The sequence below is a fragment of the Eubalaena glacialis genome, chromosome 3, assembly GCF_028564815.1.
Source record: "Eubalaena glacialis isolate mEubGla1 chromosome 3, mEubGla1.1.hap2.+ XY, whole genome shotgun sequence".
Taxonomy (NCBI): domain Eukaryota; kingdom Metazoa; phylum Chordata; class Mammalia; order Artiodactyla; family Balaenidae; genus Eubalaena; species Eubalaena glacialis.
In genome coordinates this window covers 93,610,290-93,626,805 of record NC_083718.1, presented here as the reverse complement: position 1 = coordinate 93,626,805, position 16,516 = coordinate 93,610,290, and the positions used below count along the sequence as shown (strand labels likewise).

At 36.7% G+C, this 16,516-nt stretch overlaps 1 protein-coding gene and 1 non-coding gene across 3 annotated transcripts in view; one reads left to right on the top strand and one right to left on the bottom strand.

The window, feature by feature from the left end:
* The window catches only part of CSDE1 (cold shock domain containing E1), a 36,146-nt gene that overhangs the window by 18,639 nt on the left and 991 nt on the right, over positions 1 to 16,516 (bottom strand). For both annotated transcript variants that reach the window (XM_061183649.1, XM_061183651.1), the window contains exons 2-3: positions 10,044 to 10,472; positions 9 to 207 (exon numbers count right to left, since the gene is read on the bottom strand). In XM_061183649.1, the coding sequence (XP_061039632.1) occupies positions 9 to 207 (199 nt within the window). In that variant the 5' untranslated portion in view covers positions 10,044 to 10,472. The remainder of the gene's footprint in view (positions 1 to 8; positions 208 to 10,043; positions 10,473 to 16,516) is intronic.
* On the top strand, positions 7,723 to 7,808 carry LOC133089280 (small nucleolar RNA SNORD35). Its single transcript, XR_009700654.1, has one exon. It is a non-coding gene; the product is annotated as a small nucleolar RNA SNORD35 (small nucleolar RNA).

The window sequence follows — 16,516 nt, the reverse complement described above, 5'->3', positions numbered from 1 at the left end:
CAGATTACCTCCTACTTTTAAGTCCTGCAAGTTGCCATTATACTGTGAACAGTGGAAGAAAAGTCTAGCTTGACGTTCTGAACACTGAATAAATCCATAAGAGGTTAGCAGTTTTTCAATAACCCCAGTTTCACGCAGTGCTGCTGAAGTACCATTGGGGTACCCATTATGCCCATTGTTGTGGAGAAGATTTGGATCAAAGCTCATCTGTTTTAAAAAGAGAAAGAACTCAATACATATAGATCTGTATATTACCTCCATAGCTTACTAAGTCTGATGAACAAATCACTGAATTTTTAACATAAAAAGGCAAAGAAAATAAAGGTAAACCAAATAAAGGGAAGATTATGTGTTTTTATTACTAAAATGTTAATTTAGCTAATAAAACATTTCAGAGGAAGTAATTCAAATTATTTTGGGGGAACTGCCTCAATTTATGCTAAAATTTTCACTTACCAAACAAATAGAATTTGTGGAGTTTAAATATTAAGATAAAGTAACTACATAAGTAAAAGTTGCCTTTACATTAACTCTAAATTACTAAAACAACAATATCAGAACAAAGGTAACTACTATTCAAGAGATGGAAACCCAAACTACCAGGACATTTCATTAAATTTATTAATACTTATTTTGAAACGTAAATAGAAACCTTGATGCTATTTGGTAAGCCATGCATCTTGAAGGCAATTATTTAAGTTAGTAGAGATTAAAACAATAAAAGAAACTTTCCATGCAATACTTATTTCAAACTAGAAAATGCATGCATGCTCAGGTCCTTTAATGGAAGATGACTCAAAACAATGAGTTAGAAAGCAAGAGTTTTCTAAGAACTCCGACAACAAAAGCTCTTCAATCCTAAAAATCTTCAATCACTTCACAGGTATAATTAAATCTTTTCACCTGTTTCAGACACTGAAATCTCTAAATACTGTCATTTGTTTCTATGGTCAGATAAAGCAAAATAAAACTTTCTTTAGTGAACAGAAGGGCTATTTAAATGCAATGCACTGGGACCTATTTAATCATCAGATACTGTCTATCACATTGGATATTTCATTTTATTTAAGTGAAGCATGAAATAGGACAAAATCCCTTGGAAAGGTTAGGTCTATAATTGATTTACTATAGCAACATATCCACATCTTTACACGCAGTTTTAGACCCTTTCATTGAAAATTTGACTTATAAGCATTTTCATTTAAGTTTGACGTTGGGCAAGTAAAAAAATTTTTCATCAGGAAAAAAATGATGACTGAAATTCTAGAAAGATAAACCCAAGTTTTAAGTAGTTAAACACTGGGTGGGATAGCCAAATCATGCAAATCAAAGCCATCACATCTGTAGGTGGTTAAGTTCTAATTCATTCATGCTAGACACTGTTTTGTGTCGGATGTATACTAACTCATTTAATTTTTACAAAAGCCCATGAGGAAGTAATATTGTCCCCATTTAACCAATGATGAAACAGACATTGAGATTAAATGACCTGCCAAAGTCAAATGACAGAGGAGTTGAACCAAGAAGGTCTACCTCTACAATACTGACTCGAAACTAGGGCTTCTCAAACTGAAGTTACCCAGTGATCTGGTTAAAATACAAAATCTGATTCAGCGGCAGGGGTTTGAGATTCTCCACTTCTAACAAGCTCCCAAGGTGATACTAATACTTCTGATTTTTGGACACACTTTGAGTAGCAAGGCCTAAGCTACTAAACTTACCTTTCAAGATTCAAGGTGAAGGACATACTTAGGGAAGTTAGAAAGTGAGTTTGCAGGGTATTTCAATCAAACTGAGTGGCCCTTCTTAGTCATGCTCTTAACACAAAGAAAAAAGCGGGGATGACTACTTCCCTGACTTACAGATCTCTGATACGTGGGGGTCCTCTTTTGTTTTTTAGTCCCAGATGAGGTAGAAGATGAAGATAAAGGTAAAGAAAGTGAAGGAGGGGCTGTAGGAGGGGGATGAGGATCTGATGACACAGTAAAAACGTTCTCCATCTCACACAGCTGTGATAACATAGCACAATGTTTACAACTATGATCAATAACAATTTAACGCACATTTGACAGTCAACCTGTGTATCTTTACATTTATCATTAAGTTACTTTAGCAAAATATAATTCATTTAATCAGATTTCTATCAACAAAATAAATTATAGCATTAACATTAAACGGTCAAACTGAAATGTATTTTTTAAAGCACTTACTTAACCCCTAATCCATAACATTTACAATTTTAAAAATGCCATATGGACTCTGGTGGTTGCTACAGCAAGACAACTGAGCCCAACTTCTTCTCAATGTCCCACAACTTTACACAGAATCCAATATTCTCAATCACTTGTCTCCCTCAAGTAGGGTACACACAGGATAATCTAATGGGGTGTAGGAAGAAAATATCTGAACTAGAATATATATATTTGGCCAGAGATAACAACTAGCTTTTACAAATGATTATTATGTATTTATAGAAGAGGCCTTGCTGAGTTGATATGTCAGGTCATATCACATGTCATATACTACGTAAGCATTCTGAGGAAAGTGGAGAACCTCAGAAGAGATTGACAGTGAAGCCCTCGTTAATTTACTTTCAGCATATTAAAGTTTACATCTCTCCAATTAACTGTACATATTTAGCTATCTAGTTTAACTAAACTGCCCTCACAAATAGACAAACTGTTGAAAAAGATTCCCACAGAAGAATCTTAGAAGATAATGTTAATAAAGCAAGCAAAGGCAGAGAACTGGGAGCCAACACTTCTAATCCTAGTATTAGTTCTTGTACCTCCACATTATGAAACAAATGACCATCTAATGAGATCTGACAAGTCTGACAAAACATTAAGATCAAGACTATAACACAGACTTATACCAGTATCAATAAAACATAAAATGCATACTGTCCCTCAGATATTAATTCATGATAGCATAAAGTTTTTAAATTAAACACTTATAAACTAAGCATCCAGATATATATATTTCTAGTGGGGTTGAAAAGTTTCTACACTGTTAACAGGTACACTATTTTCACAATATTGCTTATTTCACCTTTGTCCTATTTGTACCACTGCTTCACAATGCAAATGGAGGAATATAATCACACAATTTATAAATATATACACGTACATATTGACCATACATGCTCTTCTTGTTAAACAGTATGATCAAATTAATTTGAAGACCACTATTCCACCATCACTGACTTAGATCATGACTTTCAAGCTGTGCTTTTTTCACATTTAGACTAGTTATCGCCATACAAGTAAGAACGCAATGATACGATCTGTAATACACAGGCCAGGAAGCTGCAAAAACCACATTCTCAAGTCTCCAGTCCTAGTAGTCCTAGCTGAAGGTAAGAGGTAAGACTCATGTTCTTCTCACCCTAAGGGAAAATGAACCAGAATGAGAAGGGATTAGAGCTATTATTTCTTTCTAAGACTAAACTGTTCCCCAACAAGCGTACTGGAATTTAGGCTATATTGCTCATCTCATCTCACCTTTAGATGTGCACATCAAAACAGAATTGAGGGCTTCCCTGGTGGCGCAGTGGTTGGGAGTCCGCCTGCCAATGCAGGGGACACGGGTTCGAGCCCTGGTCCGGGAGGATCCCACATGCCGTGGAGCAGCTGGGCCCGTGCGCCACAACCACTGAGCCTGCGCTCTAGAGCCCGCGAGCCACAACTACTGAGCCCACGTGCCGCAACTACTGAAGCCCGTGCACCTAGAGCCCGTGCTCCACAACAAGAGAGGCCACCGCAATGAGAGGCCCACGCACCGCAGTGGAGAGTGGCCCCCTGCTCGCCGCAAATAGAGAAAGCCCAGCAACAAAGACCCAATGCAGCCAAAATAAATAAATAAATAAAATGAATTAAAAAACTAAAAAAAAAAAAACAAAACAGAATTGAAACAGAACCTCTCCTTTCTCCTAGCACCTTTCCTGACTTAAGTATTTTTCTCTAGCCTTTATCTGATTTGAGGGCTACTTTTTTAAAAAGGGAAACCCATATATCACTCAAGCAACTTTAGATAAGACAGTATGTTAACCCTTAAAAGAATTCCTAATAGTTCAGCTAAATTTTTTAAAAACCAGCACCATCAAAACTTTAAAGAAGCACCATTAAATAAAATGGATGTTCCTTAAAAAACAAAACAAACAAAACCACCAAACAATTACGTAAAAAGAGAAATCGAATGGAAAAAGTAGACAGCTCAACAACAGATGCTTGTTTATAAAAATTAACATAAAGACAACATCAAAAAAAGGGGGGTGGTGGTGGACCAGTATGTAAATGTTACTTGGCTTTTTTTTAAATGGGGGAAAATCAATTTAGTTGCTCATCTCACAGCATACAAAAAATATATTCTACATGAACTGTGTTAAATGCCTTAACGAATATTAAATAAAAATGTATGCATTTATAAAGTTTTTGGAAGGGGGGACTTCCTAGGTTCAAAGTCAATAGATAAAAACGCCAAGGGAAAGAATATTTGATTACATAAAAAGTATAAGCTTTTATACTCAAACCTAAAGAGAACAAACACAAATGTAAATATATGAGTGTATCATTAAAGAATTTAAGCAAATCAATAAGAATTAAACTACCAGAATATAAACTCTATGAGAGCAGGGGCTTTTTGTTCAGAGCTAAATCCCTAGTGTTAGACAGTGCTTGGCACATAGTAAGCACTCATTTGCTGAATTATGGAAAGACATTAAAACAAATAAATCTTAAAAGATCATTCATTAAACACAAAACATATGAACTTCAATTCTGGCAAGCAAAAATTTAGATAAAACAAATTATTCATTTATCAAACTATCGATGGTAAAAGATTAAAAAAATTGAGAAAGTAGGTCAAGAACAACATGCTAATATATTTTCAAGGTGGCAAACTGGTGCAACCTTTCTGAAATACAGTTTAACCACAAGTACCAAAATGTGGAGGTGCTTTCCTTAATAATTCCACTGCAGGAAACCTATCCTGGGGAAATGTGAAATGTGGACAAGGCTTTACGCACAAATACACGTGTTCATTAAAATGTTTTAATAACAAATTCCCAGAAACAATCTAAAGTTTCATAGTAATTTATATAATGACAAAAATATTTCTATAATATGATTTTAACTGTATTTTAAAAAGGAAGGACCAGGAAAGTCTACTTCAATACTCACAGGCAATGTAACACTTCGATGGTGTTTTAAGTGCACAGAGCTAAAAATGGTAAATGGGAACAGAACTCAGTACCCACTCCATGGCTCACATTCTTAACCACTGTTTTATACGCTAAACCAGAACTCGAATGCCTACAATGCATCAGCACTGTTCTAGGTTCTACATGTATAGTAATGAACACAGCAGACGAATATCCCCAACACCAAGTTTAGACTTTCTACTCTTTTCTATGTATTTGTTTTTAATCAGAAAGTCATTAACGGGACTTCCCTGGTGGTGCAGTGGTTAAGAATCCGCCTGCCAATGCAGGGGACACGGGTTCGATCTCTAGTGCAAGAATATTCCCACATGCCGCGGAGCAACTAAGCCCGCGCTCCGCAACGAGAAGCCATCGCAATGAGAAGCCCGCACACTGCAACGAAGAGTAGCCCCTGCTCGCCGCTCGCCGTAACTAGAGAAAGCTCATGCGCAGCAAAGAAGACCCAAACGCGGCCCAAAAAATTTTTAAAAAATCATTAACAATAATTTTTTTTTTTTTTAAAAAAGGAGAACTGGAAAGAATCACAGGTCAAATTTAAACTTCACTTCTAATTCAAGAAATTAACTAAAGTTCCCTAAAGAACACAGAACTAGAATCAAAAGACTGGCTTTTAGTCTTGCTTCTCATACTTTTTAAAACTTCTCTGGGATTGTTTCCGCGGATGTAAAATGATGGCCTACGTGATTTCCAAATTCCCTTGGGATGCGGGGAAAAAAAAATCATAATTCTGTGCTCCGTAATTTCTTCTTGCAACATCTCTGAGTTGTTTTCCCCCCCTTTTTCCTAACCTAGTCTGCTTGGCTCCCACTGAAAAGGAATTAGTTTAGAAAACGCAACCTATTTCACTGTATGACAGTTTTAGAAAATGACTGTTTTCTTAATCTAAACATATTTCCCCTTAACTTCCTTTGCTCCTTTCAGTTTTCAGAATGCAACTGTTTTTCAGACTAATTGCTGTCTTCTGGGTATGTTCTAAATTATTATTCACTGAAGTACATTTCACTACTATTCTTACTGTACCCTGACCAATATATAGAAAGCACTGAGTGATTGCTTCTTGATTCTGTAGACTAAAGTTTGAGTAACTTTATATAACTAAAAAAAAAAAAAAAACCAAAAGTCTATTACTCCTTAATAAATTAGTAAAATCAGATTTTCTCCTTTTAGTACTTGTATAACTGATCATTTGTTACTAAAGAAAAAAACTAATCTAATGCTTTTAAATTTCTTTTCTTAGATAACCTGGAGTTCCAATTTATAGGGATAATTTTAAATTATTAGCCTTTGTAATCTGTCTTTTTTAAGCATTCTGTGTCCTTCCTTAATATCCACCTCACAGGGTTGTGGGGATGGTCAGGGTTAGTTACTTCATACAAAAAGCCTGGAATGGTGCTTAGTACAGAGCACACACATAACTACTTACTACTAAATATTTTTAAAAAGTAGAGCAATAGAATCTGGCAGCACACATATGGAGACCTCTCTGAAAATCAGTCCATTAGTCAAAGCCTTTTAATGCTTATAATCCAATCTATATTCCATACTGACCACTATGTTATCAAGAGATACTCTGTCAAATCTCCTTATTGAAACATCTTATTTTTTATTTGTTTGCTCCTGGATTTTTGCTAGGGATGGAGAACAGGCTCCAAAGTTCACACACCTGACTTTGAAAATCAATCAAGATATTTATAGTTCCTGACCATAGGTCTCCACACCCCTAGCCAAGTTACCCTGTTATCTTCTCATTCACCTGGGGCTTTAGTTTTCTTTTAATGTTCCTAGCTTTGCTTTCCTTCCTGTCACCTTAAACCGTCTTTGATCAAAATACTCATCAAAACAATCCATGTCTATCTTTACATGACAACCTTCTTATAAGCCTTATTCATTGATATTTTTTAAGGCCAATCCCACTCAATATTTTTATTCATTCCTAATTATGTACTACTTTTACTGTTTTTTACAAAGGCTCTTTTAAAATCCGTGGTTCTCAGATGTAGAGAACAAACTTATAGTTACCAAGGAGGGAAGGGGCGGGGTGGGATGAATTGGAAGACTGGGACTGACATATATACACTACTATGTATAAAATAAATAACTAATGAGAACCTACTGTATGGCACAGGGAACTCTACTCAATGCTCTGTGGTGACCTAAATGGGATGGAAATCTAAAAAAGGGTGGATATATGTATATGTATGACTGATTCACTTTGCTGTACAGCAAGAAACTAACATAACATTGTAAAGCAACTATGCTCCAATAAAAATTAAAGTAAAAAAATAAATAAAAACAAAATCTGTGGTTCTACTGCATTACCAAATCTGTCTCCTTAGCTGCACTCGTTTTAAATGGAATAATTCACAACTGTACAATCAGAACATGTCTCACTGTCAATAACCCCCCAAGTGTTATTTATCTGTTTGTAAATATGTGAATTAATCTATATAACTAAACTTTTGACAGCTATGCATGCATTTACACATTAAAAATGTTCATGTAGCAGATGATGGCTTTCTCTCACAATGGTCTGCGATGCCACTGCGGCCAGTGCCAATAATGCCAATGGCTCAGCTGATGCCAGGAGGAGCAGGGAGCGGCTTTTGAGCTTAGGCTTGCTGAGAAGTTCGATGACTAAACTGGGATCTTCTAGGACAGGTTGTCAACAGCCCTCCCCTAGTCACCCTGTCTTGTTTCCTTACAGATTTGCTTCCCCCTACCTCCACCCCCACCCCCGGGGCGGGGTGGGGGGGGGGATATTCCTGTAGTAAACTAATACTCAGAATACAAAGATTAGGCTAAACAAAAAGCACTTCTACTTTAAATCCATCTCTACAATTCATGTCAATGCAATGAAAGCTGTAGCATCTAATCTTTTACCCTTCTGAATAGTAACGATAGAGCTGTACAATTTCAATCCCCATTATTTTATCTAACCCAGCACAATTGGTACCAGTCTAAAATTATTTTTTAAAAAATCAGATGAGGAGGTAGGAAGAAACAAAAAAAGCAAATAATACAATAACCTTCATACTGAGTAATTAAATGTCTGTTTATGGATAATTTAAATAAATTGGTGTTACTGGTAGTTTTAAATTAAGGAATAATTCTGGTCCACAGTAAGGTCATTACCACAGCCAGGTCCTCAACCTTTAAATAAACTGGAGATAAAGGCCCACTGCTTCTTGTAATGGTGATGAAGCTTTTATAGGACAACCACCTAGGAGTGGTCTGTTTTCATTCCCCGTCTCATTTGATCAATGAAGCGTTTTACAAAAGGATTACCACCCAGTTCTTGAAATTCTCTTCCTTGGCATTCCTACCTGGACTACCTATTTCTTTCAACATTCTCTTCTTTGGCACTTCTTCCTTTATTACCTATAAAGTGACGACTCCTTTCTGAATTTCAAGCCTTTATTTCTGCTGATTTTAGAAACTCTAGAAACTAAAGATTAAAAAGGAACAATTGCCCTTCACAATCTTACCTCCCCCAAACAACCACTGTTTAACAGTCCATACTAGAATATTTTCTCAACTTCAGATTACTATCTAATAAACAAGAGATTTCCACAAATCCCTACCTGAACTTCCCTATTCCTATGAACAAAGATTTCTAACTTGGACAACTGGATAGACTAAATCAATTCCCTCCAGCCTCAACTTCCCATTCAACTAGTCACCAGTCCTATTACTTCTACCATTAAAACACCTAGTGGGCTTCCCTGGTGGCGCAGTGGTTGAGAGTCTGCCTGCCAATGCGGGGGACACGGGTTCGAGCCCTGGTCTGGGAGGATCCCACATGCCGCGGAGTGGCTGGGCCCGTGGGCCACAATTGCTGAGCCTGCGCGTCTGGAGCCTGTGCTCCGTGGCAAGAGAGGCCGCGATAGTGAGAGGCCCCCGCTTGCCACAGCTGGGGAAAGCCCTCGCACAGAAACGAAGACCCAACACAGCCATAAATAAATAAATAAAAAATTAAAAAAAAAAAAACCTAGTGTCTACCTCTTTCTCTGCCTTTACCCTAGCTTTTATCTTCCTTACACTCTATCTATTACTCCTAACAGGTCTTCCCATCCTCAGCCTATTCCTTGAAAGTAGCACCATTTGTCTTTGAAAGATACATTTATAAATATGTAACTTTAAAATCTGAAGCAATAAACTATCTCAGGTTTGAAATACGAAATCCATTAAGCCCTTGCTTATAAACAGCTGACAACTTTCCTGAGAAATAAAGTCAAGTAGAGTGGGCCCTGTAGAACCTGCCTCCAGCAAGCCTCCCTTTCCAGTTATTCTCTCTGCCCCACAAAACTGTATTCTCTACTCCGTTCATCATAGACTACTCAACATATACCACGTGCTTTCAGATCTCCCCAAATCTGCTCATTCCGTTACCTCTATACCTCTACCAAAAACTCTCCTCCCTCTTAACAAAGTACAACTCACCTTCAAATGTCCGTTTTCTGCAGGCTTTCTTTACCCAAGGTTACCTCAAAGACTACAAAGGGCACTCCTAACTGAAACCTAACTTCTAAATAGTACAGAGAGAGTTTTTCTTTCTAAGAGACCAATAAATCAAGAGATCTGTATGTATTAATAAATATAATATGGGGTGGAAAATCCCAGTTTTGGGCATAAATATTGTCATCTAACAAAAGACAATAAATAAAATAATCTAGTGTTGATATTTTCAGACTAATAGTTGAGAATATAAATTGTTTTCACAATACCTTTAGAAGCAAACAGATTAAGATTTTAAATTTAACCAAATAATTAGGAAATCCAGAATTATAAACTGATTCTTGCCAATAGGAAACGATAAACCTACCTCGCAGTGATAATCAAATATTGCACTTTCAGTAGTATTTGCTGATTCTTCTTTTTCAGCACACGTTTCAAAGGATGAAAGTTGCTAGTGTTTAAAAAAAAAAAAAAAAAAAAAAAAGAAAAGAAAGAGAGAGAGAGCGCACGTGCGAGAGAAAATGACCTATCAAGCTAATAAAGAATACAACTGCTGCTGCACCAGGCAATCTCACAGTACAGCACTGAAGAAAACAAAGACTACTAGCAGCGTTGGGAAGTGCTCTTTCAAAGCTGTTGAGTAGGCACAAACTTCTTGTTTCAGATCAAGTGTTGTGTCTTCAACTTAAGTGTACTCTTCTTTGGTCTTGTTGGTTGTTTCGAGGTTTGTTCCTTGCCTGATCTGAACTTGAAGCAGCAGTTTCAGGTGGTAAAGTCTGTTCTGTTACACTTCATACTAGAGATAAGAATGAAGACATTAAGTATAACTTACATAAAAGAATCAGGGACAGAGGGTAGCTAGAGGGACAAACTCATTTCGTTAACTTAGAATCAAGCAATGCAGAAAACTTGGAAGCACACACACTCAATGTCATTTGAGCAATCTCCCAAGTGCTAATGGATACCTCCTTTGGTACGTACACTCAAAACCCGAAATTATTCAGTCCTTATTGACACCCCCTCCCCCAAAATAAATTCGAAGTTACATAACATAATATTCTATTTAGTATAAGTGTTTTGTAGCTACCTAGCACTGTGTTAGGTACTGTGAAAACATAAAAGAATTTCCTGCCATCAGGGAGTTTACACCCTTGTTGAGAAGAGTTATTTATACATGGAGGAAAAACTAGAATATAGGACAAAATGTCCAAAATTAATTTGCTCAACTAATATCTGGGTATCTACTACATCACATACTATTCTAGAAATACTACTGTTTATGCATCACCGTCTGTGCATCAAAGCAACATGGTCAGAGAAGGCTTTTAGTAAGAGGTAGAATATTTCAGCTTAATTTGGAGAAACAGGCAGATTTTTGAGAAAAAGAAAACAGCTGAGTATTCTAGGCATAAAATATCACATAAACCAAGCCAGAGTATACAACTAAATCCTAAGTCCCTTGAGAGCAGAGACCATGTATAGGATTCTCTATGCCTGGCATCAAGGGAGCTTTATTGCATGAGACTGTCACAACAAGTGTGGCTGGTTGTTTCAGAGGAATCAATAGGCTAGCCTGGCTAGAACAGAGGGCTGGGTTAAAGTGAAATGAGATATATGGTGTGACAGATGCAGTAAAGCCAGATTATGAAGTGTTTCAACTTGATATAACAGGAAACAGAGAGCCTTAGTTCTTGATGAAAGGGTATGAAATCCTGAAATCCTATGAAGGATCACTTAGTGAAGGAAACAGACATCTCATTAGAGCTGTTGCCATAAACAGATGAGGAATGTCTATAGAAGAGAAACAATTAAGATGAGAAGAGAAGAGAAGTGAAATATATGTATGAATAAAATCACAGAATTGTGCTTTGTATTAGCTGTAAAAAATTATTATTTTGTAGTGCCTCAAATGTTAACTAAAATGACTTATATGGGGAAAAGAAAAGGTGGATTTGGTTTTAGATATGCTGAGAGGTGGACAGTATATTTTAAGAACATCAGAAATAATGACTATAAGGTGAAAGGTCAGAGCTGGTGAAACAAAGTAGGAGAGCTCAATATTAATCACACTGATACTTACCAGTAAAATGTCACAAACAAGTTATTTAATCTCCCTGAGTTTCAGTTTCTCCTATGCAAAATGAAAAGTCAGTAACAGCTGATCTGTGGCCATTGGGTATACCTAACATTCCATGACTTTATACTGTAACTTCAAATATCAAGTGTTACATTTGTCAAATCTTTCAATTGTATTTGGATCATTCTCCTATTACCCAGACTAGATACTTCTTAGAGCAATGATTCTCAAATCACTTGGGAAGCTTTAAGACATACACATGCCCAGTCCCCACTCAAAGAGTAATTTAACTGGCCTGACGTAGGGCCACTTCTGTAATGATCTTTGATTCCTCCCTCTCCACCTACACAACCAATGTTGCAAGTCTTATCAATATTTCAAGATACCTTGTGTATTCATCTTTTGCCCTAAATGACATATTTTTAGTCCAGGGGTCTGACACATCTGCTAACTTCCAGTGTCAACCCTTTCCATATTCTGCCACATAACACTACCAGACTGATTTATCTAAAATTCCAATTTGATCTCATTCATCTCATCACCTTGTCCAAAATCCTCAGTGATTTTTCCAGCACTCTAAATGGGAAGTTCTTAATCCTGGCTGCAAATCCAACCCACCTGGGACTTGGGGGGCGGAATTAGAGCATGGATCCCACCCTGAGATTCTAATTTAACTGGGGTTAGGTCCTAGGCATTGGTATATTTTCTTTCCCACCCTGCCCGCAAGGTGTTTCTGACTTGCAGCCAGCGTTTAACCGCCACCATTCAAGGTGTGTCTGTTCTATCTTTACCTTCTTCTGCTCTCCAGTTCTTCTAGATAGGTGCATTTTCCTCCCTAATTCTTAAACGCAACTCTTGGGAGATTCCTGAATTCTAGTCTTTGTGTATATGGGTCTTTCCACAAAGAATACATTTTGTCATCTTCAATGCGACAAAAAAGGCCTTTCTTGACCATTCCAGCACAGATTTATTACAGTAACTCCCACTGCTGGCATCATGCTTTTTGGTACCAAATCATTTCTGCACTTTACTTACATGTTTATGTATCTTGTTCCTTCAATTATATTTCAAATTTCTGAGAGACAAACTCAAGTTTATTTCTTTATCACAGCCCCCGATAGCACTTAACCAGGTACTGCTAAACTTACCACAGCAGAAAATAATACAGCAAAAGATAGTTAATCTGTAACAGCAAAAGACACAATTCAAGTTGGTAGACAGGTCCACCAACTTTAAAAAATTTTGTTTTGGTGAACTGTATAAAGTCTTAATTATCCAATCAAGAAATAACCTCTTCTTTTAAAAGATACCCATTGGGCATTTTAATAAATTTGCTATCCACTCATGCGAAGATTATTGACATTCATGGGTGGTACTGACCAATTCTTTTGCTTTAATCCTCTGAACATAAGTGTACCCCCTACAATCTCCCCCCCGCCCCCAAAGCTAGATGCTTAAGTCACATGAAATACAGAGTACTAATAAAAAAAACTAAGGAACAATTTAAATGTGGATCTGAGAGTCTCCCTGATTACTAAGTAATCAACTCCTTTTCCCTTTGCTCTGTATGGGAACACTATCACCATTAGTTAATTATCAATTATGTCATGCTGTTTTAGAAGTTAGTTTTCCTTTACTTGATCTGATAATCCAAACAGTCATGCCCTATTTCACCTGCCTTAAAACTATCATCACCTGTTCTGTTATTTACTGTCTCCTCCAGTTCGCTGCTTTATTGTAAAGGCTTAGCTGAAGCCGGGCACACAGTAGGCACTAAACTAATACATGTTGAACTAATACATTTATATGGCATTAATCCATCTAAAATGTTATCACATAACCCAGTTTATCATTTTGACAAATTATACTCAAAGTCTGTACAGCAGTCACTTGGGAAGAATGTTAAAGAAATGCTAAACCAGTCTATAAAAGTCCCTCCACCTAACCCACTTTCTTCAGAGTACTTTCTTTGAGAATAAGAGCAAAGACCCAAATAGGTAGCACGGAACTGAAAAGGTTCTCTATTGTTGATTTATACGACTAACACTCATTCTTGCCTCAACTCCCCAGTTGGTATTTCTTGATGCATTAACCCAAGACAAGTTTAAGTATATCACATTTTTCTCTAACCTGTATAACTGAAGTGCCTAACAGGTTTTAATTCAGTTTTACTTTGGGATCTAAGGAAAATGATAAAGTTTAGATAATTAACCACCTTAAAACAATTTAAGTCATCAACACGTTGAGCGGAAATAAAAGAAAATCAAATTGCTGCAACCATCTTTTTCTATACGTTTACTTTAGTAATAACAATTGTGCTGTTACTAGATATTTAAAATTATACACCCACCCATCACTTAACTTCTTTTACATATACTAATACTTTGAAATAGGACAAATGCCAGTGTGGAAAGAAGCTGAAGAAATGCTCCAGACACAAAAATCAAAGAATAGTGTAGACCAGCACCATCCAACAGAAATATTGTGCAAGCCACATATGTAATTTAAAATTTTCTAGTAACCATATGAACTTGAAAGAACGGTGAAACTAATTTTAATTAAGTATCTTATTTAACCAAATCCAAGTGTCATCAGTTCCCACAGGTAACTGACATGTTTTTAACATCCCTGGAAATCCAATGCTTATTTTATATTACAGCACATTTCAATTCAGAACTGTGCACAGTTCAAGTGCACAATGGCCACACACAGCTAATGGCTATCACACTGGTCAGAGCAGATATAGACTGATGAGGGGAAAAAGGCATTGGCATGCCCAATAAAGCAATAGTAAATGTAAGGCCCTTGAACAAAGACCTTCACTGATAAAAGGAGGCAGTACCTAGCAAACCTGCCCATAGCAGGAGTCTGCACTTACTACATCCGAGAAACAGAAATGCAAACAACTAACTGGTTATATATTGGCTGCAGCTGCAAACCAATGGATAGCCTACAGGTTCAACGTGAATAAACTGCCGATCAATTTATTTTCAACTACACATTAATATTATACCTCAGCCTAAAAGGACATATAATGCTCCAAAAATAATCTTTCAATACACAATATTCAGTTTAATACCCCTAATAAAAAATGTAGCAAAACAGAAACATCTAAGAATTCCTCTGGCCTGGCAGTATGTATGAACTAGAAAAAAGTTTTGAATTATTTTTTTAACTAGGTACTCACACATGCAAGCGGAAAACATTCTAATACCAAAACAAAGGAATTTTTAAAAATCTTGATTTGGCAGAAAGCATTTAACAGCAAGAAATGATGGGATTCAAGAAAACAAGTCACCCCCACCACAGCAATTTCACCACTGAAGACATTCCAGCTATTAAGTCTTAAAAAATAGTTATAATTCTTCTAGCTGTAATTCTCTATCATGAAAAATCCTACAAGTTACAGCTCTCCATAAGACAGTCTGGGTCAAAAATCTCAAAGTAGTCCCCCTTTGATTTTTGAAAAGACTAAACTAAGAAAGCAAACCAATGCCTTGTACTTATTTAACAAGATCTCAAGATTTTTATTTTGTAATGCAGTCCTCAAATTCAACTCCTTAAAAATCTGCCCACATGGCATTTCCATGTTTAAACTACCTTGTCAACAGACTGGTCCTCACAACAATGTGAATGAACTTAATGCTACTGAACTGTACACTTAAAAAAAAAAAAAAAGGTTAAAATGGTAAATTCCATTATGTATATTTTACCACAATTTAAAAGAAAATATTTTTTTAAACGTTGTAATGGCCCTGCATTGTGTGTCTTTAGATGGAGGGAAGGGAAAACAGGGGTAGGATAAAGCAGGACTACATGTCAGCTTCCACATTCTCATTTTTTATTTGCTAGGAATTTACCAGAATTTTCAACCATACTCTAGAGGTCATACTTGTCAAGTCAGAACTTATTTACAAAAAAAGAAAACCTATCTTCTGTGCCTCAAATGCTTTACTTTTCAACTCAGCTGCTATAAATACTCATCTCGATGGTAAACATCCAGAGCAGCTGCAAAATCACTCAAACCACTACCATCTCTTTTATTTCGGGCCTATGGCTAAAAGGAAAAAAAAAAAAGGTTGAAAATTTATCAAGATTTTATGACTCAGGCATATGCCTATTCAAGTATATAAACCCCTTCCTTACCCAAACCAAGAATACCCAATACTGGTTAGTACCAAAAGGGCACAAAAGTATTATACTGCCCCTCAACGTAGTATTGAAAATGCTTCCCTTCTAGAAACTCGAAAATTACTCAGCGTTTTGATATAGAATAACATATCAGCGGGTTATAATTTGGTACCTACATTTTATAGATTGGTAGCTCTGGTCAAGAGCTGCCAGTTCATACCATCCTGATAAAAAGCTAAGTCTCCCACAGGAAGGATTTAAAGATTTAACTACCAAAGTGCCTTTGGGCGTCCTCCCTCCTCCTTCACCCTGTCTACCAACTGTTTAAGAGGACCACATTCTTTCGCTCATTTTAGGTGCAAAACAAGGAAATTACCTCACACAACAACGTTCAGCTTTTGTATTTGCGGATTGAAGGCTGTTTTTAGAGAGGGTTCCCTGCCTCACTTGTCAGGCAAGAGAGGAGCTACTGGGTGTTTCTAAAGGAAAACCTTAAAGCAAAAAGAACCGTAGCACTAAGATTTCCTACTTATGATACATCGGATGGTTAAGAACCTCGAAAGTGTCTACGACCAGGGCTCTAAAAAACTAATTCTACATAGAATGACGAAGCCATGCCTTTCATTGCACAA